We start from the raw sequence: 27,861 nt of genomic DNA on the forward strand, positions 1-27,861 counted from the left end.
GGTGATGGGTATTAAGGAGGGCACTTGTTACGATGAGCACTGGGTGTTATATCTAAGTGATGAATCACTAAATTCTACTCCCAAAACCAATATTACACTATATGTTAACTAATTAGAATTTAAATAAAATTTGAAAAAAAAGGAGGATGGAATCATAAAGAGTCAATCCTAGAGTTTAAGACCAAGATTTCCTGTTATATTTTTAACCAACAACAAATCATTTAGATTACATACTTCATTAGGTGAGACAACGTGCTTAACTTGAACAGCGTAGAGTTCTTCTGGGGGAGGCAGAGATGAAGGCAAATATGGTGGTAAAATAGGAGTCTCTGTTTCAGACAAAAGCAATTCCTAAAGCACCACAAATAAATTCAAATTTCAGAATGACTATTACAGAAATCCAATACATTATTAAAATTCATTACACTGCCAATTTATTTTCAATTAGCAGAAAGCAAGCTCTCTTAGATAACGAATGCCACAAAATGATTTTATTTTAGTAGCACCAAAATGGGAGTAAAGATCTTTAACTCCCCCCAATTAAAAAAAATCTGTGTTAAAACACTCATATAAATATTTATTTATTTATTTATTTAAATTTTTTTTTTAAAGATTTTATTTATTTATTTGAGAGACAGAGAGCAGGAGAGGGAGGAGGGTCAGAGGGAGAAGCAGACTCCCTGCTGAGCAGGGAGCCTGATGCGGGACTCGATCCCGGGACTCCAGGATCATGACCTGAGCCGAAGGCAGTCGCTTAACCAACTGAGCCACCCAGGCGCCCCTAAATATTTATTTATGTATACATATTTACATATACACATAAAACTCTAGAAGAATGGCTAACAGTTAACAGTAATTGCCACTGCTTAGTTGGACTGGGATATCTGAGGTATAGAAAGGGGGACATTTTTCTATTCACATTTCTATAGTATTCCATTTAATTTTAGAATATGTACATATTTTATAGTAAAAAATAATATATGAAATGCTAGAAGAAGATTTAAGCTAAAATTATCAGAAAAAAGTGTGCTCTCTTTAAACTCCAAAAAAACATAACAAATAATAAAAAGTTATGTGATTCCCAAGAGGAACCTGGCAGTCGGCAGTTGTTTAAAGCAAAAATATAAAAATATGGGTGGTGTTTAAGAAAGTTTTAAGAGTCTTAAATATGATAATTAGCATAAAAAGTTAAATAATCACATTCAAATTAGATTAATTTATTACTATTTACATTTCCAAACTGGTGGCAAAACAGAACAAAACCTATCTGAACCACTTAGTAGAATTCAGCAAAAAGTGACTACCAACTGCTATATGACTAATTTGTTACAAAACACTTTACATTTGTTATTTTTATAACCACAGGAATAAAATTCTACTTATAAATAATTAGAACTTTCATTAAAACTCTTACTTCCTGCACCAAAAAGCACAAGTGGATAAAGAAGAAAGCATATATACTAGATTTCATCAAGATTAAAAACTTTGGTGCTTTAAGGGCACCTGGGTGGCTCAGTTGGTTAAGCATCTGCCTTTGGCTCAGGTCATGATCTCAGGGTCCTGGGATGGGAGCCCCTGCTCAGCAGGGAGTCTGCTTCTCCCTCTCCTTTTGCCCCTCCGTCCCACTCGTGCTCACTCTTTCTCTCTCTCTCTCTCAAATAAATAAATAAAATCTTTAAAAAAACCCCAAAACTTTGGTGCTTTAAAGAATACCATTAACAAAGTGAAAAGACAACTCACAGAATGGGAGGAAATATCTGCAAATCATGTATCTGATAAGGGACTTGTATACAGAATATATAAAGAACTCTTACAATTCAACATAATCAACCCAACTAAAAATGGGCAGAGGATTTTTTTCATTCGTTTCTGTTTTTATTTTCCACTTTTTCTGGTTTTATTGAGATATAATTGACACATAACACTGTATTAGTGCAAGGTATACAACATAATAATTTAGTATAGGTCTATAACTGTGAACTGACCACCACAAGTTTAGTTAACATCAATAACCTCGTAACAGTTCCAAAACTTTTTTTTCTGATGAAAACATTTAAGATCTCTTTTAGCAACTTTCAAATATATAATAAAGTGTTAACTATAGTCATCATGTTGTATCTTACATCCCCAGGACTTATTTATAACTGGAAGTTTTTTATCTTTTGATTGCCTTCACCCACTTCCCCGACCCACCATCCCTGGCAATCATCAAACTGTTCTCTGTATCTGAGTTCAGTTTTTTTAAGATTCCACATATTAGTGAGATCATATAGTATTTGACTTATTTCACTTTGCATAATGCCTTCAACGTCCATCCATGTTGTCACAAATGGCAGGATTTCCTTTTTATGGCTGAATAGAACACTATTTCACTGTGTAAGGATATATATGTGTGTGTAACATACACACCCCACATCTTTATCTATTCATCCACTGATGGACACTTAGGTTGTTTCCATGTCTTGCTATTGTAAATAATGCTGCAATGGACATAGGGGTGCAGTTATTTCTTCAAGACAGTGATTTGTTTCCTTTGAATATATACCTAGAAGTGAAATTGAGAATGATAATTCTATTTTTAATTTTTTGAAGAACCTCCATACTGTTTTCCGTAATGGTTGTACCAATTTACATTCCCACTACTGGTGCACAAGGGTTCCCTTTTCTCCACGTCCTCGCCAGCACTTCTTATCTCTCGTCTTTTCGATGATGGCCATTCTAATATATGTAAGGTGATACCACACTGTGGTTTTAATTTGCATTTCCCTGATGATTAATGATATTGAGCACCTTTTCATGTACCTGTGGGCTATTTGTATGTCTTCTTCGAAAAAATGTCTATTTAGTTCCTCTGCCCACTTTTTAATCAGATTGTTTATTTTTTACTATTGAGTTGTAGAAGTTCTTTATACATTTTGGATATTAATGCTTTATCAGATATATGATTTGCAAGTATTTCCTCCCATCTGTAGGCCACCTTTTTATTTTGTTGATGGTTTCCTTTGTTGTGCAAAAACTTCTTGGTTTGACGTAGTCCCACTTGTTAAATTTTGTTTCTGTTGGCTTTGCTTTTGGTGTCAAATCCTGGGCAAAGTACCTGAACAGAGATATCTTCAAAGAAAATATATAAATGGCCAAAGAGCATATGAAAAGATGCTCACCATCATCATTCATGAGAGAAAAGCAAATCAAAAAACCACAATGAGATACTACTTTATACCTATCCTAGGATGGCTGGGGAAAAAGTCAGGTAACAGGTATTGATAAGGGTATGGGAAAAAAATGGAACCTTGTACATTCCTGGTATAAAAGTAAAATGGTGCATGCCTTTTGGAAAACAGTTTTGTAGTTCCTTAAAATGGTAAACAGAATCACCATATGACTCAGCAATTCCACTAGTAGGAATTAGGTCCATACCAAAAGAGAAGGGAAAACAGATACCTACATAAAAACTTGTATGCAAATGTTCACAACTTTATTCACAATTGCAAAAAGGTAGAAACCCAACTGTCCATAAACAGATGAATGCATAAATGTGGTAAATGGAATATTATTCAGCAATAAGGATACATACTACACTAGAACATGAATGAAACTTGAAAATGTCATTCCAGTGAAAGAAGCCAGTTACAAAGGGCTATGTATTATATGATTCTCTTTATATAAAATGTCTAAAATCGGCAAATCCAGAGAGACAGAAGATTAGTGGTTTCCAGGACACTGGGAAAGGGAAAAATGGGAAGTGACTCCTGTTGGTATGGGGCTTCTTTTTGGGATGATGAAATGTGGAATTAAATAGCTGTGATGATTGCACAACTCTGAATATACTAAAATTTTACACTTTAAAAAGGTAAATTTTATAGTACGTAAATTATATCTCAATAGAGCCATTATAAAAGAAATCGCTTTCTTCCTGATCTTATATTAGATCTTTGTACTGATGAAATGTCCAAAGTTTCCAAAATATTTGGATTGAAACTTACCTCAAATCTTATTTCCCATCTTTCATCCTCGTACTTTTTATTGTAATCTGTTAGTTTCTGAAATAATATAGTATTGTTAATAAATAAACCATCTTCAACTATATAATATTTTTAAGGCACTTTCATATTTCATCCCCACAAAAACTGGGTGCATGTCCTTGTTGGCATTCATTTAGTTATTTTGTGTTAACTGTGGGAAAATCTAATGTTCTGAGTGATCATAGTAGTGCAGTAATAAGAATCTTCAAAATTATGTTAAACACACGTTATTAGTAATTACAGTTAACCCTTGAATAGCATGAGGGTTAGGGGTGAAAAGCCACATGTAACTTTTGACTTCCTAAAAACTTAATTACTAATAGCCTACTGTTGACTGGAAGGCTTACCAATAACAAATACAGTTGATTAACATATATTTTGTAAGTTATGTGTATTATATATTGTATTCTTAAAATAAAGTAAGCTAGAGAAAAGAAAATGTTATTAAGAAAATCATAAGGAAGAGAAAATACATTTACAGCCCTGTAAAAAATCCACATGTAAGTGGACCCAATCAGTTTAAACCTGTGTTGTTCAAGGACCAACTGCAGTTTATTATGAGAGAGTAGGAGTTCTGACATATATATTTTTTTAAATGTTCACACTAAAGAGTACAACTGGAAGGGAGAGACTTAGTAATCTTTATAAAACCAGTTTAACAGATGGTATACCTTTTATACAAATATATGGGTACATACACACATGCACACCCACACACACATCACACACACCCTTCTGCTCATAAGAAAAAACTGGCAGTGAGAATTACGTGTACAAAATAATACCACAGTTTCTGTGTGAGAGAAGAAAGTAGTTTTCTATATTGAATGGAACATTCAATGTTTGGCTGTGTACTGTTATGAAAATGAATATTTAAAAATCTAACAAGTGAACTGTAAATCTAGAAATAAAAATATCTTGCTATATAAAATGTTTATGTTATTATTTATGATGAGTTCCCTATTTCCATTAAGTATTTATGGCATCTTGTAATGTGAAAACATATCTATAACAGGCTAATTATGTTTTTTAAAATATTAAAAAACAGAAGCACTGGGAAACTGGAAAGTGCTATTTATTGAAGCTAAGCTTAAAATCCAGCTCTGAGTTTCCTGTATGAGGGCAAAATAGAGGCAATGTTATAATGTCAAATAAAAGGAAAAAAAATTTTATCTGCTGAGAGAATTCTTTTCTGGCAGTGAATTCTATTAGCATTTTAGAATTTACATTTCTATATCCAAACAACACTGGATAACAAATGTTGTGGAATTAAATAGCTGTGATGATTGCACAACTCTGAATATACTAAAAACCACTGTATTGTACACTTTAAAAAGGTAAATTTTATAATATGTAAGTTATATATCAATAAAGCTTAGTTTAAAGATACAGAAACATTAACTGAATCTTAGTACAATTTAAGCCTTTTTTAGGACATTTATAAAGCATGATATAGTGTATTGCTTTCTCAATAAATAATTTTTAATTCTCTATACTCTAACACATCAGACACAAAGAATTGTACTGAAGACTTGAAGTGTAAGGCAAAATATGACATTTTATCCAGAATTTGTTTTTCTATAGTTTAGATTTTTATAGAAAAATAGCTCACTTACTTCTTTCAATATCTCTTCAGAATGCTCCAAAGTACAATATTTATGGTATGCCATAAAATAAGAAAGTGACATTCCATCAAAATAGAGATGAATAGATAATTTCTCCCATGGGTTTTCAGGTAATTCCTATGTAAGTTCAATAAACAAAATTATTACTATAAAAATAAAGTCTGAAGATTAAAATTTTTGAGTAGGCAAATAAGAAATTAGATTTCTGATGACCACATTATTACCAGTTTGATCAGTGGCTCATTTCATAAAATTTTCTTCCTGATATTTTAACGGTAATTCTACTATCATGGTTTCTGTAAAATATACTTACATGTCCATAAGGTAGAGAGTTTTCTAGTTATTTACTAAAAAATTACATCATCTTTAGAGGATACTAATAATTTATACTAAGTAGAAGGAGAAAGAAAAGGTATGTCCAGAGGTAAAGAAATGAAGTCTTGTTAAAAATCCAGAAATGGGGTGCCTGGGTGGCTCAGTTGGTTAAGTGACTGCCTTCGGCTCAGGTCATGATCCTGGAGTCCCTGGATCGAGTCCTGCATCGGGCTCCCTGCTCGGCAGGGAGTCTGCTTCTCCCTCTGACCCTAACCCCTCTCCTGTGCTCTCTCTCATATAAATAAATAAAATCTTAAAAAAAAAAAAATCCAGAAATGGCAGGAATCAGAAGAAATTCATGACTGTTTAGAAGGAGTTATAATAGCTTTAAAATTCTTAAGTTCACTTAACAGTCATTAGGTACCGAACATGTACATAGCTGATAAGCTGATCATTTCTCATCGTTTACACTTGGTACCACCTTAGGCCTACTGTCTCTACTGAGTTACCGTAATTGCCTTCCAGCAGATCTCCCTGTTCCCTATCTTTTCTACTCTCCAGCTTTTCTCAGTGTAGCAGAGTGGAAATGCTAGAATGTAAAGGGTAGGTCATGTCACTCCTTTGCTCAAGTCCTCAAGTGGCTGCCTGTGTCAGTTTGAGAGCTGAAACTTTCACAAATCTCCCCCCATCTCCAACTCTTCTCTGTCTTGCTCCTTCTGCTCCAGCCCCAATGGCTTCTCTGCCAGTTCTTGAACACTCCAGACATGCTCCTGCCTTGGAGCTCTCTGCACTGTTCTCCGGAGAGCTGCATGGTTTGTCCTCTCGCCATTTTAAAGTCTTTACTCCTATCTCATTTTTTGCAGTGAGGTCTTCCCTAACCACTGTATTTAAAATGTTACCTTCTCCCCTGTCCCAACCTCCCCATCAGCCTTTCCTTCTTTATTTTCTTCCTAGCACTTACCACGATCTAATATACCTTATATTTTATGTTTTTTATTTTGTTTCCCACTACTAAAATGGGAGCTCCATGAAGGCAGAAATTTGGCTCTTCAGTTCATTGTTGTGCCTCCAAGGCTAAGAACAGAGCTCAGCTCATAAGAGGTACTCAGTATTTCTTAGTAGTATATAAAAACACAGGAGCACGTCTGGGTAAGGTCTGGTATGGCAGTAAGGGCTGCAGGACGTGCACATTCATGGTTTCTGACAATTCAAGCAGCCTTGGATATGCTATGAATTGCTCTCCTCTGTTAAGCTAAGCAGCAAAGAAAGCGACCTCGATAAACTAAAAAATTTCAATCTCTACCTCACTGCCATGACCTTCCATAGAGGCTATGAGTAACCAGAGAGGCTCTTGGTACTAACATCGGCAACAATAAAACTTCTCTACTGTTTTATGTAAGTGGGTCTATGGCTCTTGTTAAGTCTTTAACATCCTCTAATTACACCTTTCATACAGAAATACTTTCCTTACAGTTTTTGTACCTTTCTACTGGAATCCTCAAACATAGCTGCAGATTAATCTTATTACCTCACTGCTCAGAAACCTCCAATGGGGTGCCACTGATAGACTTTTACTTCTCTTAAATCCTATTCACCGCTACTTTTCCTCATAAAACCTCTATTATTCTAGCCAAACAGTTATACTATTTCCTAAATGTGCCATGCCCAGTTCTGTCTCTCTATGCTTACTTGTGTATTCCATTTCCCCGGTCAGGAGAACTTTTCCATCTTTTCTTTAAGGGCTACCTCACTTATCATCTCTAAATTCCTATTACACTTACTCTTTTTACCACTTGGCTCTTGGCATGTCACTTTGTAGTGTGGAATTTTTAGGTTTATGTCCTGTATCTAGTTGTTTCACTAACTAGATAAGTTCTTTGAGGACAGGGATTACCTGCACCTAGCACAGTGCTACATACATGGTAACATCCTGAAAACTCCTACATGTAATTATAAACAACTCCAGTTCTTTGATGCTGCTCCCTGTTGCTGATAAAGAATCTTTCAGATTACTGACTTTAGTACTTACGAAAGTTCTTAGGAACCTTCTCAAATTAGGTTCATTTAAAACAAGCCTAAAAACCAAAATGGTAACTCTTCCATGTTAATGAATAAGTTATATTCATACAGGAACATGGCTTGTCATAAAAATATCCCTCAAATTATGTTACCTATGATACTTTATAGCAAATAATTTAAATCAACAATATATGCTTTAAATATACATTACCATAATGTGGGCGCCTGGGTGGCTCAGTTTGTTAAGCGACTGCCTTCGGCTCAGGTCATGATCCTGGAGTCCCTGGATCGAGTCCCGCATCGGGCTCCCTGCTCGTCAGGGAGCCTGCTTCTCCCTCTGACCCTCCCCCCTCTCATGTGCTCTCTGTCTCTCTCATTCTCTCTGTCTCAAATAAATAAATAAAATCTTTAAAAAAAAATAAAATAAATATACATTACCATAATGTGAATTTCCACCTCTCTCTTTGAAAGCAGTTCCTGAAGGAGTTCTATTGCATCTGGTTGCCAGACATTCCCAACCTATTTGGGATTAATAAACTCAGATTCTTTCAGATTTTCAAAAAATATGACAGAGCAGAAGGCAGATGAGAAATACAAAAGTAGCCATAAACAGGTTAACAGCAGGTAAGAGTATAACATATACAAGCAGTTTTAAGAGAATATCATGGATATACGATAAAAATGATCTGAAGAAATAATTTGCCTGAGCTTCCCCTATAGTTCTCTCTTGAAACATTTTATGCTTTAAAAATATAAACCTACATTAAAAACAAAGCATCACAAAACAATTTTTTTTAAAACCAATATGCCAATTGGTGCTTGTCTAATGCCCATAATATGTATTTACTAAGGAGCAGTGATTGTTGTGTTTTTATGTTAAGAGGTTTACATGGCAAAATTGGGACCTCCTGCCAAAAGCCACTGAGCAGCCTCAAGCTGCCAATGCCATGTGAAAGCTATTTGGAGGTGGATCCTCTATCCCAGTGAACCCTTAGATGCCTGAATCTCTTGTGGACATATTCATTGCAGCATCACTAGGGATCCTGCGCCACAGAAATTGTATGAGGGAAAGTTTATTGTTAAATTGGACCACTAAGTTTTAGCTTAATTTATTATGCAGCAAGAGATAATTAATATGCCATTCCTTTATCTGATTTCCAGCTTTGAATCTGTTATGATTTTATTTGATGAAGAAATCACTAAATTTTAACAATCTTACACTTTCCCATCTATGAAGATATTAGGTCTCCTTACTTATTCAGATGATTTTTTATATCCTTCAGTATGATTTTGTAGTGTTCATCATAAAGGCCCTTTAGCTGTCTTATTAAACTTATTTCTAAGTATTTTATTATTTTTGCTGCAACAGAAAGGGATATCATCTTATATTCTAATTTCTAGAAAATTATTGTTAATAAAAAAGACAATATTTAAAATTAGTCATCCCACAAATTACAATTTACTCACAGGTTTGGTATTATAGAGCTGACACGGAATACAAAACTGGGGCGTATCAGGATATAGTAAAATAGGGTAAAGATGACACTGTGGAATTTTCTCGGTAAATCCATGATCTAAATACTGTACCTGAAATAGGACAAATAAAATTTATAATTTAAATTTACTATTAAAAAGTAGGGGCCAGAAGGCACTCTTTTGTATTTAAAAGAAACAGACATCCTAGAAAAATATCTAAATCTGGATTTGAAAAATCTCCAGAAAAAACATAGAATTCCCTCATCCCATAGTGTATTAAACTTCATTGTCAAAAGTTTTACGCATAAACCAAAGCTTTTTTTTATAAACGGAGTCTTATTAGATTTATAAATTCCTTAAAATTTTTTTTGAAGACAATTTAATTTTGTTTCGTTTTTCTAAGTATTTTAGAAGCACTGATTTACATTTAATAAAGGAATATATTGGTTTGTTTTCTTGTTGAATTTTAAGAGTTTTTTGTACATTTTAGATAACAGACCTTTACCAGATGTATCTTTTGCAAATATTTTCTCCCAGTGTGTGGCTTGTCTTACTCTTTTGACACTGGCTTTCACAGAGGGGAAGTTTTTTTTTTTAAAGATTTTATTTATTTATTTGAGAGAGAGAGAATGAGAGAGAGCACGAGAGGGAGGAGGGTCAGAGGGAGAAGCAGACTCCCTGCCGAGCAGGGAGCCTGATGCGGGACTCAATCCCGGGACTCCAGGATCATGACCTGAGCCGAAGGCAGTCGCCTAACCAACTGAGCCACCCAGGCACCCAGGGGAAGTTTTTAATTTAAATGAAGTCCAGCTTCATTTCTTTCATGGGTCTTTGGTGCTATTATCTAAAAAGTCATTATCATACTCAAGGTCACTGAGGTTTTCTCTGCTATCTTCTAGGATTTTATAGTTTTGTGTCTTACGTTTAGGTCTGTGATCCATTTTGAGTTAATTTTTGTGAAGGGTGTCAAAGTCTAGATCCATTTTTTTTTTTAAGATTTTATTTATTTATTTAATGGAGAGAGAGGCAGGAGAGAGGGAACATAAGGAGGGGGAGTGGGAGAGGGAGAAGTGGGCTTTCCGCTAAGCAGGGAGCCCAATGCTTGATCCCAGGACCCCAGGATCGTGACCCGAGCCGAAGGCAGATGCTTAATGATTGAGCCACCCAGGTGCCCCTAGATCCATTTTTTTGCATGTGGATGTCCACTTGTTCAGCAGCATTTGTTGAAAAGACCATCTTTGCTTAGTTGTATTGCCTTTGCTCCTTTGTCAAAGATCAGTTGACTTCATTTACATGGGTCTATTTCTAGGCTCTCTAGTCTATTCCGTTGAACCATTTGTTCATTGTTTTGCTAATACCACAATGTCTCAATTACTATAACTTTATAGTTAAGTCTTGAAGCCATGTAGCATCAGTCCTCTGGCTTTGTTCTTTTCCTTTAATATTCTGTTGGCTCCTCTGGGTCTTTTGCCTCTCCATATAAACTTTAAAATCAATTTGTTGATATCTACAAAATAACCTGCTGGGATTCTGATTGGGATTGCATTGAATCTATCGATCAAGTTGGGAAGAACTGACATTTTGACAATATTGAGTCTTCCTATTCATGAACGTGGAATATTGCTCTGCTCATTTTGATTTTATTCATCAGAGTTCTGTAGTTTCCTCATATAGATCTTCTACATATTCTGTTACAGTTATACCTAAGTATTTTGTTTTTTGGGTTGCTAATGTACATGGTATTATATTCTTAATTTCAAATTCTATTTGTTCATTGCTGATCTACAGGAAAGTAATAGGCTTTCGTATGTTAACCTTGTATCCTGCAACCTTGCTATAATTGCAGGAATTATAGTTCCTGGAATTATAGTTCCAGGAATTTTATTGTTTCTTTTGCATTTTTTATATAAACATGTCATCTGTGAACAAAGTTTTATTTCTTCCTTCCCAATCTGTTTGGGAAGGATCTGTTAATCTTTTATTTTCTTTTATCTTATTGCATTAGCTAGTACTTCTAGTATGATGTTGAAAAGGAGTTGTAAGAGGGAACATCCTTGTCTTGTTCCTGATCTTAGTGGGAAAGTCTTGAGGTTCTCACCATTAAGTATGATGTTGGCTGTAGGTTTTTTGTAGTTAGTCTTCATCAAGGAGGAACTTCCCCTCTATTCCCATTACAGTTTTTTAGCATGAATGGGTGTTGGATCCTCTCAAATGCTTCTTCTGCATCTACTGATACGATCATATGATTTTTATTCTTTAGCCTGTTAATGTGATAGATTACGTTAACTGATATTCAAATGTTGAATCAGCCTTGAATACCTGGGATAACTTCCATCTGGTCATGATTTTATATATATATATATATATATATATATATATATATATATGTAATTATTTTTATACATTGTGGGTTTGATTTACTAATATTTTGTTGAGGATTTTTCCATGTATATTCCTGAGACACTGGTCTGTAGCTTTCTTTTCTTATAATGTCATTGTCTGGTTTTGGTATTACAGTAATGCTGTCCTCATAGAATGAATTAGGAAGTCTTCCCTATGCTTCTATCCCCTGAAAGAGATTGTAGAAAAGAGGTAAAGTATCTTCCTTAAATATTTGGTAGAATTCACCAAATGAACCCATGTGGGCCAGGTGTTTTTGTTTTAGAAGGTTATTAATTACAGACTTAATTTCTTTATTAGGTATAGGCCTATTCAGATTTTCTATTTCTTCTTGTGTGAGTTTTGGCAGATTGTGTCATTTAAGGAATTTGTTCATTTCATCTAGGTTATCAAATTTGTGGGCACTGAGCTATTCATAGTATTCCTTATCTTTTGATGTGCTTAGAATCTATTGATATCTCTTTTCATTTCTTTTTTTAAAGATTTTATTTATTTGAGAGAGAGAATGAGATACAGAGAGCATGAGAGAGAAGAGGGCCAGAGGGAGAAGCAGACTCCCCACTGAGCAGGGAGCCCGATGCGGGACTCGATCCCGGGACTCCAGGATCATGACCTGAGCCGAAGGCAGTTGCTTAACCAACTGAGCCACCCAGGCGCCCTCTCTTTTCATTTCTGATTTCAGTAATTTGTGTCCTCTTTTTTCTTAGCCTGGCTGGAGGCTTATTGATCGTATTGACCTTTTCAATGAAACAAATTTTTAATTTTTTTTTTTTTAAGATTCTATTTATTTATTTGACAGAGAGAGATAGTGAGAGAGAGAAAGCACAAGCAGTGGGAGCAGCAGGCAGAGGGAGAGGGAGAAGCAAGTTCCCCACTGAGCAAGGAGCCCGATGCGGGGCTCGATCCCAGGTCCCTGAGATCATGACCTGAGCCGAAGGCAGACGCTTAGCTTAACTGAGTGAGCCACCCAGGTGCCCCTTAATGAAACAACTTTTAATCTCACAGATTTTCTTTTGATTTCCTGTTTTCAACTTCACTGATTTCTGCTCAAATTTTTTTTCAGCTTACTATAGATTTAATTTTGTCTTTTTGTAGTTTTCTAAGGTGGAAACTTGGAAAATTGATTTTAATCTTTGTTCTTTTCTAATCTATGCATTCAATGCTATGAATTTTCCTCTAAGCACTGCTTTCAGTGCATCTCTTAAGTTTGACATTTTATTTTTCGGGGGGGGAGGAGCAGAGAATCTTAAGCAGGCACCACACTCTTTGCAGAGTCTGATGCAGGGCTCAATCTCATGACCCTGAGGTCATGACCTGAGCTGAAATCAAGAGTCAGATGCTTAACTGACTGAGCTGACCAGGTGCCCCTCATAAGTTTTGATAAGTGTGTTTTCATTTTCACTTAGTTCAAACTATCTTTAAATTTCTCTTGAGATGTCCTCCTTGACCCATGTGTTTAGAAGTTTGTTGTTACATCTCTATGTATTTGGGGATTTTCCAGTTATCTTTGTTACTGATTTCTAGTTTAATTCCATTCTGGTCTGAGAGCAGACACTGTTTGATTTTTATCCTTTTAAACTTAAGACCTGTTTTAATGGCTCAGAATGTGGTATATCTTGGTAAATGTTCCATGTGAGCCCCACATCAGGCTCCATGCTAAGTGTGCAGCATATGTTTGAGAAGAATGTGTATTCTGCTGTTGTTTGATGAATTAGTCCAGGGATGCCAATTATATCCAGTCAATTGATGGTGTTTTTGAGTTCAACTATGTCCTTACTGATTTTCTGCTTGTTGGACCTGTCCATTTCTGACAGAGGAGTGTTGAAGTCCACAACTATGATAGTGGGTATATCTATTTCTCCTGTAATTCTATCAGTTTTTGCCTGACATAGGTTGACTCTCTGTTGTTAGGCACACACACATTAAGGATTATAATGTCTTCTTGGAGAATTGACCCCTTTGTCATTATGTAATGCCCTTCTTTATCCCTGCTAACTTTCCTGCTTTGAAATCTACTCTGAAATTACTATAGCTACTCCTGCATTCTTTTGATTAGTGTTGGCATAGATTATTTTTCTCTATCCACTTATTTTTAATCTATATGTGTCTCATACTTAAAGTGAGTTTCTTGTGGACAACATATAGTAAATTGGTGCATTTAAACCACTGATCTTCAAAGCAATTATTGATATGGCTGGATTCATATCCAACATACTTGTTACTTTTCCTATTTGTTGCTTTTGTTCTTATTTTTGTTTTCCACTCTCTTTCTGTCTCTTGTGGTTTAAACTGAGCATTTTCTGTTTCTTTAAAAAGTATATTATACTTTTTAAAAAGCATTACATCAAAAACTAATATGTTTGCTAATTGAATTTACATTTAAAAAAAAGAAAGTTGCATTCTCCACAGGAAAAAAAATAAAAAGCATTTTTTACTGGTTTCTATTCAGTATGCTATAATTATTAAACATTTATACTGAATCCAAGTCTATTTTCAAATAACATTGTACCACTTTACAGGTATTATGAGTACCATATAATAAGAAAACAATCCTGATTACTCTCTTCCATTCATTGTACCATAGTCATTGATTTCACTTATATTTAAGCATGCATATACATACACATATATGTATATGGTATATACATATGCAGTTGAATACACTGTTGCTATTAATTTGAACTATTATGCTACATCAACTAAGAATAAGAAAACTGCAACTTTTATTATTTATTTTTTAGAGAGAGCACACAAGCATGGAAGGGCAGAGGGAGAAGGAAAGAGAGAATCTTAAGCATGCTGCACACTTAGTGTGGAGCCTGATGTGGGGCTCAATATCATGACTCTGAGATTATGACCTGAACCAAAATCAAGAATCAGATACTTAACTGAGCCACCCAGGAGCCCTACTACAAGTTTTATTTCATCTTCACTATTCCTTTCTCTTTATATAGATCTGAGGTTCTGACATTATTTTCCTTCTCTTTAAAGAATTTCTTTTAATATTTCTTGCAAAGCAGGTCTACTAGCAACAAGTTCAATTTTTGTTTCTCGTTCAGTTTGAAGGATAATTTCACAGGGTATAGAATTCTAGGTTGGTGGGGTGTTTTTCTCAAGTTTTTAAATATTTCAATCCACTTTCTTTTTTGTACAGTTTCTGAGGAGAAGTTGGATGTAATTCTTATCTTTGTTCCTCTATAGGCGAGGTGCTTTTTTCCCTCTGGCTTATTTCAGGACTTTTTTCCTTTAACTTTGATTTTCTGTAGTTTGAAATGATATGCCCAGGTGTAGGTTTTTTTAAATTTGTTTTTGTTTTTGCATTTGTCCTAGTTGGTATTCTCTTAGTTCCTGGATCTGTGGTTGAGTGACATTAATTTGGGGGAAATTCTCAGTCATAATTGTTTCAAATACTTCTTTATTCTCCCACTGGTATTCCCATTATACATAGCCCATATCCTTTTGTAGTTGTCCCACAATCCTTGGGTATTTGGTTCTGTTTCTTCAGTCTTTGTTCTTACTTTTCAATTTTAGAGGCCTCTATTGATAGTCTACTAATAAGCCCATCAAATGCATTCTTCATATTTGTTTACCTATTTTTGATCTCTACTTTTCTGTCTTTTCTTACTATTTTTATCTCTCTGCTTACACTGTCCGTTGTTTTTGCACACGGCCTACTATATTCATGAGAGGCCTTAGCATATTAATAATAGTTGTCTTAAATTCTCATTCTGATAATTCCATCATCCCTGTCAGGTCTTGTTCTGATGTGTCTGTCTCTTCCAGTCGTGTTTTTTGTCTTTTAGTATGCCTTGTGATTTTTTCCTTTTTTAAATATTAAAATTGGGGCGCCTGGGTGGCTCAGTTGTTAAGTGGCTGTCTTTGGCTCAGGTCATGATCCCAGAGTCCTGGGATCGAGTCCCACATCGGGCTCCCTGCTCAGCAGGAAGCCTGCTTCTCCCTCTCCCACTCCCCCTGCTTGTGTACTGTTCTTGCTGTCTCTGTCTCTGTCAAAGAAATAAAATCTTAAAAAAAATAAAAATAAAAATAAAAATTTATTTGGGTTTAACTGACATATAACATTATATTAGTTTCAGGTATACAACATAATGACTTGATATTTATATATACTGTAAAATGATCACCACAATAAATCTAGTTACTATCCATTGCCTTACATAAATATTTTTGTGTGTGAGGAAAACTTTAAGATTTACTCTTAGCAACTTCCAAATATACAATATATCATTAACTACAGGCACCATGCTGTACATTACAGCCCCATGATTTATTTTATAGCTGGAAGTTTGTACTTGTTGATTCCTTCACCCATTTTGCATGCCCACAACCCTCCTCCTCTGGCAACCACCAATCTGTTCTCTGTATCCATGAGCTTAGTATTTTTTTATATTGATGGTATTTTGTTTTTTATATTCCACAAATAAATGAGATCATATGGTATTCGTCTTTCCGACTTATTTCACTTAGCATAATGACCTCAAGATCCATTCATGTTGTAGCAAATGGCAAGATTTCCTTCTTTCTTTTATGACCGAATAATCTCTCACTGTTTGTATGTATATATATGTATATATACCCCATTTTCCTTATCCATTCATCCATCAATAGACAGGTTCTTTCAATATCTTGGCTACTGTAAGTAACGCTGCAATGAACATGGGGGTGCATATTATCTTTTTCAGTTAGTGTTTTCATTTCCTTCAGATAAATACCCAGAAGTGGAATTTTTGGATAGTTCTATTTTAATTTTTTGAGGAACCTCCATAGTGTTTTCCATAGTGGCTGTACCAATTTACATTCCCAAGAACACTGTACAAGCGGTCCCTTTTCTCCACATCCTTACCAACACTTATTTCTTGTCTTTTTGATAAGTCATTCTAATGGGTGTGAGGTGATACTGTGATTTTGGTTTGCATTTCCCTCAAGATTAGTGATTTTGAGCACATTGTTATGCATGTGCTGGTCACCTGTATGTCTTCTTTGGAAAAATGTCTGTTCAGATCCTCTATTCATTTTTTAATCAGACTGTTTTTTGCTATTGTGTTGTATGAGTTCTTTATATATTTTGAATATTAGTACCTTATCAGATATATGACTCGTAAATATTTTCTCCCATTTAGTAAGTTGCCTTTTCATTTTATTGATGGTTTCCTTTGCTGTGAAGAATCTTTTTAGTTTGATGTAGTACAAGTTGTTTATTTTTGCTTTGGCTACCTTTCCTTTTGGTGTATACAAAAAATCACCAAGACCCATGTCAAGGAGTTACTGCTTGTGTTTTCTTCCAGGAGTTTTATGGTTTCAGGTCTTACATTCAAATTTTTGATCCATTTTGAATTAATTTTTATATATGGTGTAAGATATAATCCAGTTTCATTCTTTTGCATGTGGCTGCCCAGTTTTCCCAACACTATTTATTGAAGAGACTGTCCTTTTGCCAGCATATATTCTTAGCTCCTCTGTCATAAATTAATTGACCATACATGCATGGGTTTATTTCTGGGCTTTCTATTCTGTTCCATTGATCTACATGTCTATTTTTATGCCAATACCATACTGTTTTGACTATTTTTTTTTTGAGATTTTGTTTATTTATTTACAGAGAGAGACACAGCGATAGAGGGAACAAAAGCAGGGGGAGTGGGAGAGGGAGAAGCAGGCTTCCCGCTGAGCAGGGAGCCCGATGTGGGGCTCGGTCCCCCAGGATCCTGGGATCAGGACCTGAGCCGAAGGCAGACGCTTAATGACTGAGCCACCCAGGCGCCCCTGACTAATTTTCTTCTTGATAGCTGGACATGATATACTATGTAAAAGAGACTGCTATAAATAGGCCTTTAGTAATGTGTTAGTAAAGTGTGAAGGGAGGGGAAGTGTTCTGAAGCCCTAGGATTAGGTCTTAGTCTTTTAGTGACCTTATGACTCTAGATTGTAAATTTCACAAGTGTTTCTCAGTTTTGTTCTTCTCCTCCTTTCAGTATGGGAGAGGATGGATAGACTGGGCTGGAGTTGGGTATTTCCTTTTTTCCATGTGGAAGACTAGAGTTAACTGGAATTGGGTATTTTCCTTTCTCCTAGGTCAGTTAGGCTGGTGATATCCTAGCTGATTAGGCCCTGGTTAACTAGTTTTCCTGAGGGCAGGCCTTACAAAAAAACCAGAATGCTCTGGCATATTTCAAAAGCTCCTGATGACAGAAGTATGAGGGGATTTTCTTTCTCTATATTTATTGTGAGAATCAGGTTGAACACCGAAGGTAAATGCCACAGAATTCTGGGGGGCCTTCCTATGACTGGGCCTCTCTGAAATTTTTAACTTTCAGAGCTGTCCACACTGAGTTTCCAGCAATACCTCAATTCCAGTTCCAGTTTTGAGTTTCTGCTCCTATAAGCTGTGACTCCCTATATTTGCCTGATTCTAATCTCTGGAGCAGTGGTTTACCTTGTATACTCCCTCTGTTATGGATTCGAGAAGAGTTATTGATTTTTCACTTTGTTAGCTTTTTACTTGTTAGAATAATGTGGCAACTTCCAAGCTCCTTACAATTGCAACCAGAACCCAGGAGTCCTCAACAGCCTGTCTTTGAAATGCTTTATGTATTTATGATAATTCAACTTCTAAATTTAGTAATAAGGAATGTCAATAAGTATTTCTTTTGCCCCAATGTAATGAAATTAACATATCACTGTTTAATTGGGTTGGTTTGGCAATCAACATTTTAAAAAATGAAACAGAACTGAATGAAAGGTATCTGAGTACATCACAGGTAGTTAGGGTGAGTACAGTTTAAGATAATATTTCTTTTTTTTTAAGATTTTATTTTTAAGTAATCTCTACACCCAACATGGGGCTCAAACTCACAACCCTGAGATCAAGATCTGCATGCTTCACCAGCTGAGCCACCCAGGTGCCCCTAATGTAATATTTCTTCTTTTTTTTTTAAAAAGATTTTATTTATTTAATAATAAAAAAATAAAGATTTTATTTATTTGACAGAGAGAGAAACAGCAAGAGAGGGAATACAAGCAGGGGGAGTGGGAGAGGGAGAAGCAGACCTCCCGCAGAGCGGGGAGCCCGTTGCGGGGCTCGATCCCAGGACCCTGAGATCATGACCTGAGCCGAAGGCAGACGCTTAACGACTGAGCCACCCAAGTGCCCCTGTGATAGTTCTTAATGCAGATCATAGGATAAATTTTGAAAGGTATCAGGTTAAGGAATGAAAAATTTAGGGGCGCCTGGGTGGCACAATCAGTCAAGTGGCTGCCTTCGGCTCAGGTCATGATCCCAGGGTCCCGGGATCGAGCCCTGTGTTGGGCTCCCTGCTCAGCAGGAGCCTGCTTCTCCTTCTCCCTCTGCCTGCCACTCTACCTACTTGTGCTCTCTGTCTCTGTCAAATAAAAAAAATCTTAAAAAAAAGAAAAAAGAAAAATTGATTGTGTATACTTGAAATGTAAAATAACCTTAGGAAAAAAAAAGTAATGATTAAAATATCAAAGTACTTTTAAATAAAATTTTAAAACAGAGATCTTTGTGTGAGAAAAAATAAAGTTCACCACCATCTTATTTACTTGGATCCTATATATGTAAAGTTCATGAATTATGATGACTTAATACAAATTGGATTTTAGTTTACTTTTATATTAAAAAGAAAAGGGGTTACCTGAACAATTCAAATGTATGTGAAACCTGACTCATTTGCATTTAAATATATGAATCTTTAAGTATCCTTATGCTTAATACTGAAAATCTGAAACCATTTTACTTCTATTAAAATCAGTTAAAGCCAATCCAGCCGGAGAAGCACATGACTTAGATTGGAAATTTAGGGATCTGATGAATGGATATGAATTCCAGCATCACTACCCACCGATATTGACCTTGGTGACCTTGGGCATGTCACTGGATCTAAATGTTAATTTTCTTATTAGTAAAATGGGAATAACCTACTTCTATGATAGTTGGAAACAAATTATAAAAATATGAATGCACACATGTCAAAGAAGCTTAAAAACCTAAAGTGCTATGTAATTGTTAGGTATCATCATCAAGTAGGTAATAAAATTCTTGTTCAAGTAGAAACAAATGACTTTTCTTAATTTTTCCTCCCCTCCTAAAACTAAAAGTCTCAAGTGCTAAATGTCTTATGAAGTACTTTATCAATTTCATTGCTTTACTTAAGTCACTGTAAATGGAGGTATTTTCATCTATATTTTTATATACAGAGTTTTTTCAAAATATACAATTCTTTCTGAAGATTATGTAGGAAACTCAAGTGAGTACTATCTCAGTATTCTGGAAAGGTAAATTAACTTATTGTTAAAGGGTAAACTAGCTGGGCTGTAAACAAATTTGCTATGGAAATATAGAACATATTGAAAAACAAGTTGTTTTACTTAATACTATATGTACAAATAGGGCTGCCAATTACAAATAAGTGGTACCATTAAAGTACCAGAGGCCAGATCCCTACCTGGAAATGTTTTTTGGTTATTCAAGTTAATAAATATACTTGAAGATAAAAATTCTTATTATTTAAAACACTGCATTTTTAAAAAGATTTTATTTATTTGAGAGAGGGGAGAGAGCGAGCATGAAGAGGGGGCGAGGACAAGGGAGAAGGAGAAGCAGACTCCCTGAAAAGGGAGCCCGATGCAGGACCCTGGGATCACAACCTGAGCCGAAGGCAGAAGCTTAACAGACTGAGTCACCCAGGCATCCCCAAAATTCTTATTTACTTATTCATTTATTTATTTTTAAGTAATCTCTATACCCAATGTGGGGCTCAAATCTATAACCATGAGATTAAGAGTTGCACCTCTACTAACTGAGACAGCCAGGTGCCCCCAAAATAAGAATTCTTGTTACAAATAAATGTGTAATGTATCTGACTGGTCTTCCTACAAGACTGATCTCATTAATACATGTTTTAATCAAACTTTCATATATTTATACTCTAAAGATCACTTAACATTATAGCATTTAGCCTTAAATTAGTCATAAAAGAGTATGAGACTCACCTTGATAGTGCCGCCAACAACTTCCATTACCTTGCCTCGATACCACATAGTATCTGATCCTCTTACTGCACAGGCTTCTCCCTTTTTCCAGAAATAAGGCTCCAAAAGACCAAGGCATTTTAAATTACTTTGAATTTCACTCATCATTTTTATTAGCTCGAATTCTGAAGAAATTATTTAAAAAAGAGAAAATTTAGGAAGAATTTACTACCATTTTCAATACGAAATCGTCAATAACCTTTAATTTTACCACCTAGACAACAGCATAAGGAATTAATAGAGCTTTAATAAAGATCTAATTCAGTCAGGGCGACTGGGTGGTTCAGTTGGTTAAGCATCTGACTCTTGGTGTAGGCTCAGGTCATGATCTCATGGGTCGTGAGATTGAGCCCTGCCTCGGGTTTCACGATAGTACATAGTCTCCCTGAGATTCTCTCTCCCTCTGCGCCTCCCCCCATGTGCGCACGTGCACTTTCTCCCTCTCTAAAATAAATCTTTTTAAAAAAAATCTAATTCAGGGGTGCCTGGGTGGCTCAGTCATTAAGCATCTGCCTTTGGCTCGGGTCATGGTCCCAGGGTCCTGGGATCGAGCCCCACATCAGCCTCCCTGCTTGCGGGAAGCCTGCTTCTCCCTCTCCCACTCCCCCTGCTTTTGTTCCTTCTCTCGCTGTATCTCTCTCTGTCAAATAAATAAATAAAATCTTAAAAAAAAAATCTAATTCAGTCAGTAGCTTCTATATGTTTCAAAACATACTACTACTAACATGTAAATAACTATTCTGATCTCTGATTATAAATGCAAGCATTATTTTGGGAGTAAAGCATCGTTAAAAGCTCTAAGCACATACCAGATGGCCTAATATAAAAGAACTACCACTTTAAGATTATGCCATTTTGCCAGCATACCTAAGTAAAATAGAACACAAGTCAGGTGTTACTTGATGCTTAGATAGATACAGCATAATGCTGGGATATAAAATTAAAATTCTAATGTTGCTACTTACTGCTAATTGGATCATCATTCCCATAGTAAATACAAACCCCATAATAGATACCACTGAAGACAAGGGGTGGGGTCAATTACCATAACAGTTCTACCACTTTAGTTGTGTGATTTTGGGTTGTTCCTTTACTTCCATAAGCTTCAGGTTATTCTATAAACCTGGTATAATAGAACTTATCTCCATTATCAATATTGTGGGGGATTAAATGTAAAACATCCAGAACACTGCCTGACAACATAAGGGTCAACCAGTTTTAGCTATGACTATATAAAGGTCAAGAAAATTTCTGGATTAAGTACTACTCCAAGAGGTCTCAACCACTGTTCACTTCTAGAATAGCCAATTGCACAGATTTATTTTTGAATTAAGAAACAGTATTTAGGAGGTCAACAAATGAGACAAAAATTTCAACAAATTCACAGCCATCTATCCATAGGTGGACTTACTATGGAGTTAATGGAGCTTTAAGACCCACGAGTGCTAGAGTTACTGTCAGTTATAAAGTATTCTAGACACACCCAGGTTGTAGTAAGGAGATACTGTACATAAATCCCAGGAAGGACTTGAATATTCTCAAAGGGCCCCACACTCCAGTCAGTCACTGTGATTTCTTTCCTCATTCTAAAGGAATATAAACTTCTGTATCTTTTTTCTTAGAGAGCCTCCAAACTTGTATTAAGTGCCTGGTCTTACAACCCTGGAACCACCTCCATCCTTACCTTAGGCCCAGTGTCTATTCCCATAAATGATTTTTCATTTCAATAAATGATTTTTGTGTGAAAAGCACTTTGCTTATTTCATTTAACCTCACAACAAACCTGTGAAAATGAGGTTAAATCTTGCCCAAGGTATTTCAGCCTATACCTTACTAGAGCACTGGAGCTGCTAGCTACTCCTTTTACTGATTAATTCTACATAACACAAAACATATTACCTGACAATTTGGGCACTACAAATATAGTTCCATCGTTGCCAATGCAGCTGACAATTGCCTCAAATACTTTCATGTTAGGAATAGCTGGTGGTTTATAGCATCCAGTGGTTCTTGGTTCTGGAATTTTCTGCTGAAATTCAGACACCCTGTATTCACTAATAACATCAGCAGCTTTTTTGTCAGGGTCAAAGTTAATCTTAATACACTTAGTAATCATTGAATCTTCTGGTTCCAAGGGGATTTCCAGAGACTTCTCAGATGATGAAGGACTGTTATTTAATTTTTTAATTCTGTAACATCCAAAAAATATTATATCTAAATATGAGCAAATAAAAACATTCTGTAGAAAACAATATAAAAACAGCCCTTCAAATATATTGGAAATTTAAGGAATATATTTGCTCTAGTCTAGGATATATTAGTCTAGTTTGTTACATAAAAATGACCATAATTTAGGTTATAATAAAAATTATTTTAAAATGTAAGTGAGCTTGACGAGAAAGAGAGTAATAAATTTCACTTAAATGTTTTAAATTACTATCTCATATTTACATGTTACTGTCTTAAAATCTCATAATAAGTGTATCACCAGTATTGTATAATTAACTAGATGTTAAAGGGAAATACAGCATCTTCAGGTTGATTTTAATGTAGTCCACAGACAGAACATGCACATGTTCTGTCAAATTAATACAAGTCCCTTAAAAAATATAGTACTATTGAGAAAGTGGTAATATGTTATATTCATTTTTTTTAACTTCCTGTCATTCCCTTCCAGTTAAAAAAAAAGTTATGCCTACTATAAAAAAAATCCTAGGAGATATTAATATTGTTTATTTTAGTAGAATTATAGCAGACTTTTGTTTCTTCTACTTTCTTGTATTTTCTTTCAAAAGGAGATAAGCATTTATGAAATAGCTACATAATTCTTCAACTAAGATCGTTCCCACTTGGTGCCCAGCCTTGAGATAGCTAGTAGTTTTAGTGCTGTAAAAGCAGTAAAGAACATCACAGTGGCAGATGTTAACAGTATTACCTTGCCTAGCATTTTTCATTTTAACATTTATCAAGGAATTGCTTTAGCCTAAAGCCAGTGAACCTGAAAAGAGACACATGCAGGACATCTATACACAGAGCATAGCCAAATGCCAATACCTAGGCAGTTAAGCCAGCATCTATCTACCATGCTTAGCCAACTACTTCATGTCCCATTTTACTTCTGATTTCTCATTCTCCTTCCATTCCATCAGGATTGCAGTCCTAGTCCATACAAGGTAATATATAATAATGCAAGATAAAAAAAGAAATCTGGCCATGTATGGTACAAAGTGGCTACTTGGAATATGTGTTTGCAATTCCAATATACCTTACATCCAGAAGGAAAGAAATAAGAAGAGGAAGCTAGGGCTATAGCAATATCCTAATCCTTTGCCCCTTGGACAAATGGTACCTTAAACCACAAACTTAGTACCTGAAAGGTCTTTAAATGTAAATATTATTCATTACTTTTCTGCTATCCATTTCTGTTTCACATAAACACATTTTAGTATATACCTACCACACTTTCCAACATAAAGCTTAAAGATTTATGTCTAAGCAAATGGTGTCAGAGGGCTCAGATCTGGTAACCACTATGCAATTATCTTTTCCTTTGGTTTAGAGTATAAATGCCAAAGCAAAAGGGAAAATACAAAAGCAAAAATGTCAGTAGGGATTTAAATATACAAGAGCTAATGTGCTTGAATAAAGAAATTAGTAATCCTGAATGAATTTCTCAACTGTCTCCTCAAGGTTAGTTTATAAATCATTAAGAGGAAACAAGATGAAATTCAGGTTTGAAAGCACACAGATATGAAAACGAACATAGGCAAATAAGAAGCCTTCATTATAAACTGATGTTAAAAAAAAAAAGTCTATACCTCCTTTCTCTCAAAGCCAAACCCTTTTTAATCAAATATTTAGAAACATCGACACGCTCTCCTTTTTCATCTCTGCAGAAAATTTTCACAGGTAATGGCCATGTTGTATTGTTTTCCTGCAGTGATTTAAGAGCACAGTAAATATGAAACATTAAAAGGAAACCTTCTTATAAACAACATACTTTTTACAGGCATTTCCTCCACATTTATTTATCCACGCCAGAAAAATAAATTTCCAGTCAAGTAATTTTGATATCTTATCAGAAAGAAAAAACATGGAAGAGAGTCAAGGGGGACAATTAGTTTGTGAAATATGTCAGGAAGACGTCTCTGTCAAGGTGAAACTTACCAAAAGGGTGGATGTGTGTAGGGGAAGGTCAACTGAAAAATTTTTTTTCAGCCCATAATGGGCTGGGTAAACATCGGTTACAAATTTCTCTATTATCCTAAACTCTTGGCACATTACAGAATTGAAATGTATTTTCCCAGGTGTGTCTTGTGTGTGTGTGAAAAGAAAGGAAGGAACTGCAAGACCTATATTCTGCTTCAAATGGGATTATGAAAATGGAGAAGGTACACAAAGAAAAAGTAACGTGGACAAATTACTTATCCAAGAAAATTGTAATCATTAATGCAATAAAAAGTATCAAATTGGAGTAAAAAAAAGAATATTTTTAAGTGTTCTGAAAAAATATATCCTCTTCTCAAACCCATACTCCTACAAACACACATTTTTTTTATGACATAACAATCAATATGATTTCACTAGAAGCCTAACTTCTCAGTTTGTAAAGAATAGCAAAAGGCTTCTGCAATGCACTCTAGCATACATACATTCTGTTTTTTTTAACATGCAAATGATCAACTCAAGATTATTACTTTAGAAATGTTTTGATTAATTCATACAATCATTATGGGACATCTATTATCAAAAACAGGTGTTTTATAACAAAATAAGACAAAAAAAAAAAAGGGCTGCCAAAAAAATCCAAAGAGTTTGCTGTTATTTTCTCAACAATAAAATAAATTATAGAAAACATCAATGAAATATTCATTACATATCTATTGTAATTGTTTACCCCACTACACACCTGTAAGATTATAGTTGCTAAAGCTCCAGTCAGGTACAATGAAAGACAGTCACAAGCTGTAGCTGTCCACTTGTCACTCCCACCAGTTGGTCTATAACAACAACAGACAACTTGTTTTGTAACAAACAGCATAACATATAGAAATATAAAAGAACCACTATATGTATACAGTCATATATATATGAACAAACTACATATGTAGCAAGAAATCAGTTGAACTTTTTGTTAACATGACTTCGTGTTATTTTCACAATTTTCTTCTGTGTTTTCATATCCTTTTGTTCTTTCCTCTATTCTACTTATGGACTATATCATATGCTAACTTATATATAATTGTTCAGCTATACTGAGAAACCTTAAAAAAGGTACATTTTAAGTATTTTTTTTACATAAAATGTACATTTCATACATGCTGACTAGACTATAAAACTCAGAGAGCAGGGATTATAAATATTGACAGATCAATGAAAAGCTGAGTCTTCAGTTTCATCATCTATTTTAGTTTGCAGAATTGAAACTGAGTGACTTTCTAACCATCAAATCCACCTCCAAAGAATAAGAACTAATACCACTAAAGAGATTACAAGTATCATAATGCAGGCTCTGAATGCTCTCTAGACATGGTTTCTAGATCTGGAGTTTCATTGCAGCTGACCCACTGAGTAAATAACCAGTCTGGCCAATCTTTTCATGTTAAATGGTTTATATGAATGAACTAACAAAATCAACTGTGCATGTAGTTTGACCAAGTAGGATTCAGTAAATGTGCTACACTTATTATTTATTAAGAAGCCCAAACAGTGTTATGATTTAAGAAGCTTAAATTGTCAGTGACTCCTAGAATGTTTTTTTTTATTATGAGGGTATTCAGATAAAAATTAGTGTCAACAATAAGATTCTACCAGATCTACTATGAATATACGTTTTGTAACTTTTAAACATCTTTTTTTGACGATTTTATTTATTTGTCAGATAGAGAGCACAATCAGGTGGAGTGGCAGGTAGAGGGAGAAGCAGGGTCCCCGCTGAGCAGGGAGCCCGATGCGGGGCTCGATTCCAGGACCCTGGGATTGTGACCTGAGCCAAAGGCAGATGCCTAAACAACTGAACCACCCAGGCGTCCCTAACTTTTAAACATCTGAAAGTACTAACAACATTTAAAAAAATCTTTAGTCTGTATTCATAAAACTGTATGTTTCAGTTGGGAAAAATGAAAATGGAAATGGATAGTGGTAAAGGCTGCACAACATTCTGAATGTACTTAATACCACTGAAATACACATTAAAAATGGCAAATTGTATGTTACGTAAATTTTCCTAAAATAAGAGATTTCTCAGAAGAGTGGTAATAGCAGTAATTAGAGCTCCAATTCTCAATTCAGACCTTGTTTATAATCCTAGCTCAACAGTTAACAGATGCATTACTGTGGATAATTATTTGACCTCTTGAAGACTCAATTTCCTTATCTATAAATAATACCTTATCTATAGCTTTCCTTGTCTATAAATAATACCTTATCTATAAATAATACCTTATCTATAGCTTTAAGGTTTATTATGAGGATTAATTAAAGTAATGCCTATAAGGTAATTAATACAGGGTCCAGAAGTAGTTAAGGTTATTAGATTCTTGAAATAATGGTATTCCATTAGAGTCCAAAAGCTGTAATCCAAGGTGTGTACAGGAACACATTCTCTACATTATTGGATACAATTAAAGGACTTATAGAACTCTGTTCAATTGTTCTGATTGAACTGTTCAAGGTAGAAGTGAAAACTAGGATAAGATTTTTATAGTATGTCAGCTGGAGATTTCCATTCCGGGGCATTAAATTCTTTCAATTGATAGAACAAATTTGTAGATATGGTCCCACAGTCACTATTAGTAATCACAGACAGTGGGAGAGGTACCTGTAAGATTAGAGAAATGTTCTGTGCAAACAGGTGGATTATGGAAACTACTACTATAAGCTCTTCAAGGACATTAAATAAATGGTTTACCAGTAATTAGAACAGAAAGGGGTCACTA

At 35.1% G+C, this 27,861-nt stretch overlaps 1 protein-coding gene across 2 annotated transcripts in view; it reads right to left on the minus strand.

The window, feature by feature from the left end:
- The window catches only part of RNF17 (ring finger protein 17), a 154,422-nt gene that overhangs the window by 28,617 nt on the left and 97,944 nt on the right, over positions 1-27,861 (minus strand). The window contains exons 23-31 of one of the 2 annotated variants that reach the window (XM_045869116.2): positions 25,833-25,923; positions 24,742-24,857; positions 22,823-23,112; positions 20,885-21,048; positions 9,449-9,568; positions 8,420-8,500; positions 5,639-5,764; positions 3,984-4,040; positions 235-351 (exon numbers count right to left, since the gene is read on the minus strand). In XM_045869116.2, coding sequence (XP_045725072.1) covers positions 235-351; positions 3,984-4,040; positions 5,639-5,764; positions 8,420-8,500; positions 9,449-9,568; positions 20,885-21,048; positions 22,823-23,112; positions 24,742-24,857; positions 25,833-25,923 — 1,162 coding nt within the window. Of the gene's footprint in view, positions 1-234; positions 352-3,983; positions 4,041-5,638; positions 5,765-8,419; positions 8,501-9,448; positions 9,569-20,884; positions 21,049-22,822; positions 23,113-24,741; positions 24,858-25,820; positions 25,924-27,861 lie in introns of both variants that reach the window. The other variant, XM_045869115.2, reaches the window with a different exon arrangement.

The sequence above is a fragment of the Mirounga angustirostris genome, unplaced genomic scaffold (assembly GCF_029215605.1).
Source record: "Mirounga angustirostris isolate CCGP_5_RB_7025 unplaced genomic scaffold, mMirAng1.0.hap1 SCAF_3, whole genome shotgun sequence".
Classification (NCBI taxonomy): Eukaryota; Metazoa; Chordata; class Mammalia; order Carnivora; family Phocidae; genus Mirounga; species Mirounga angustirostris.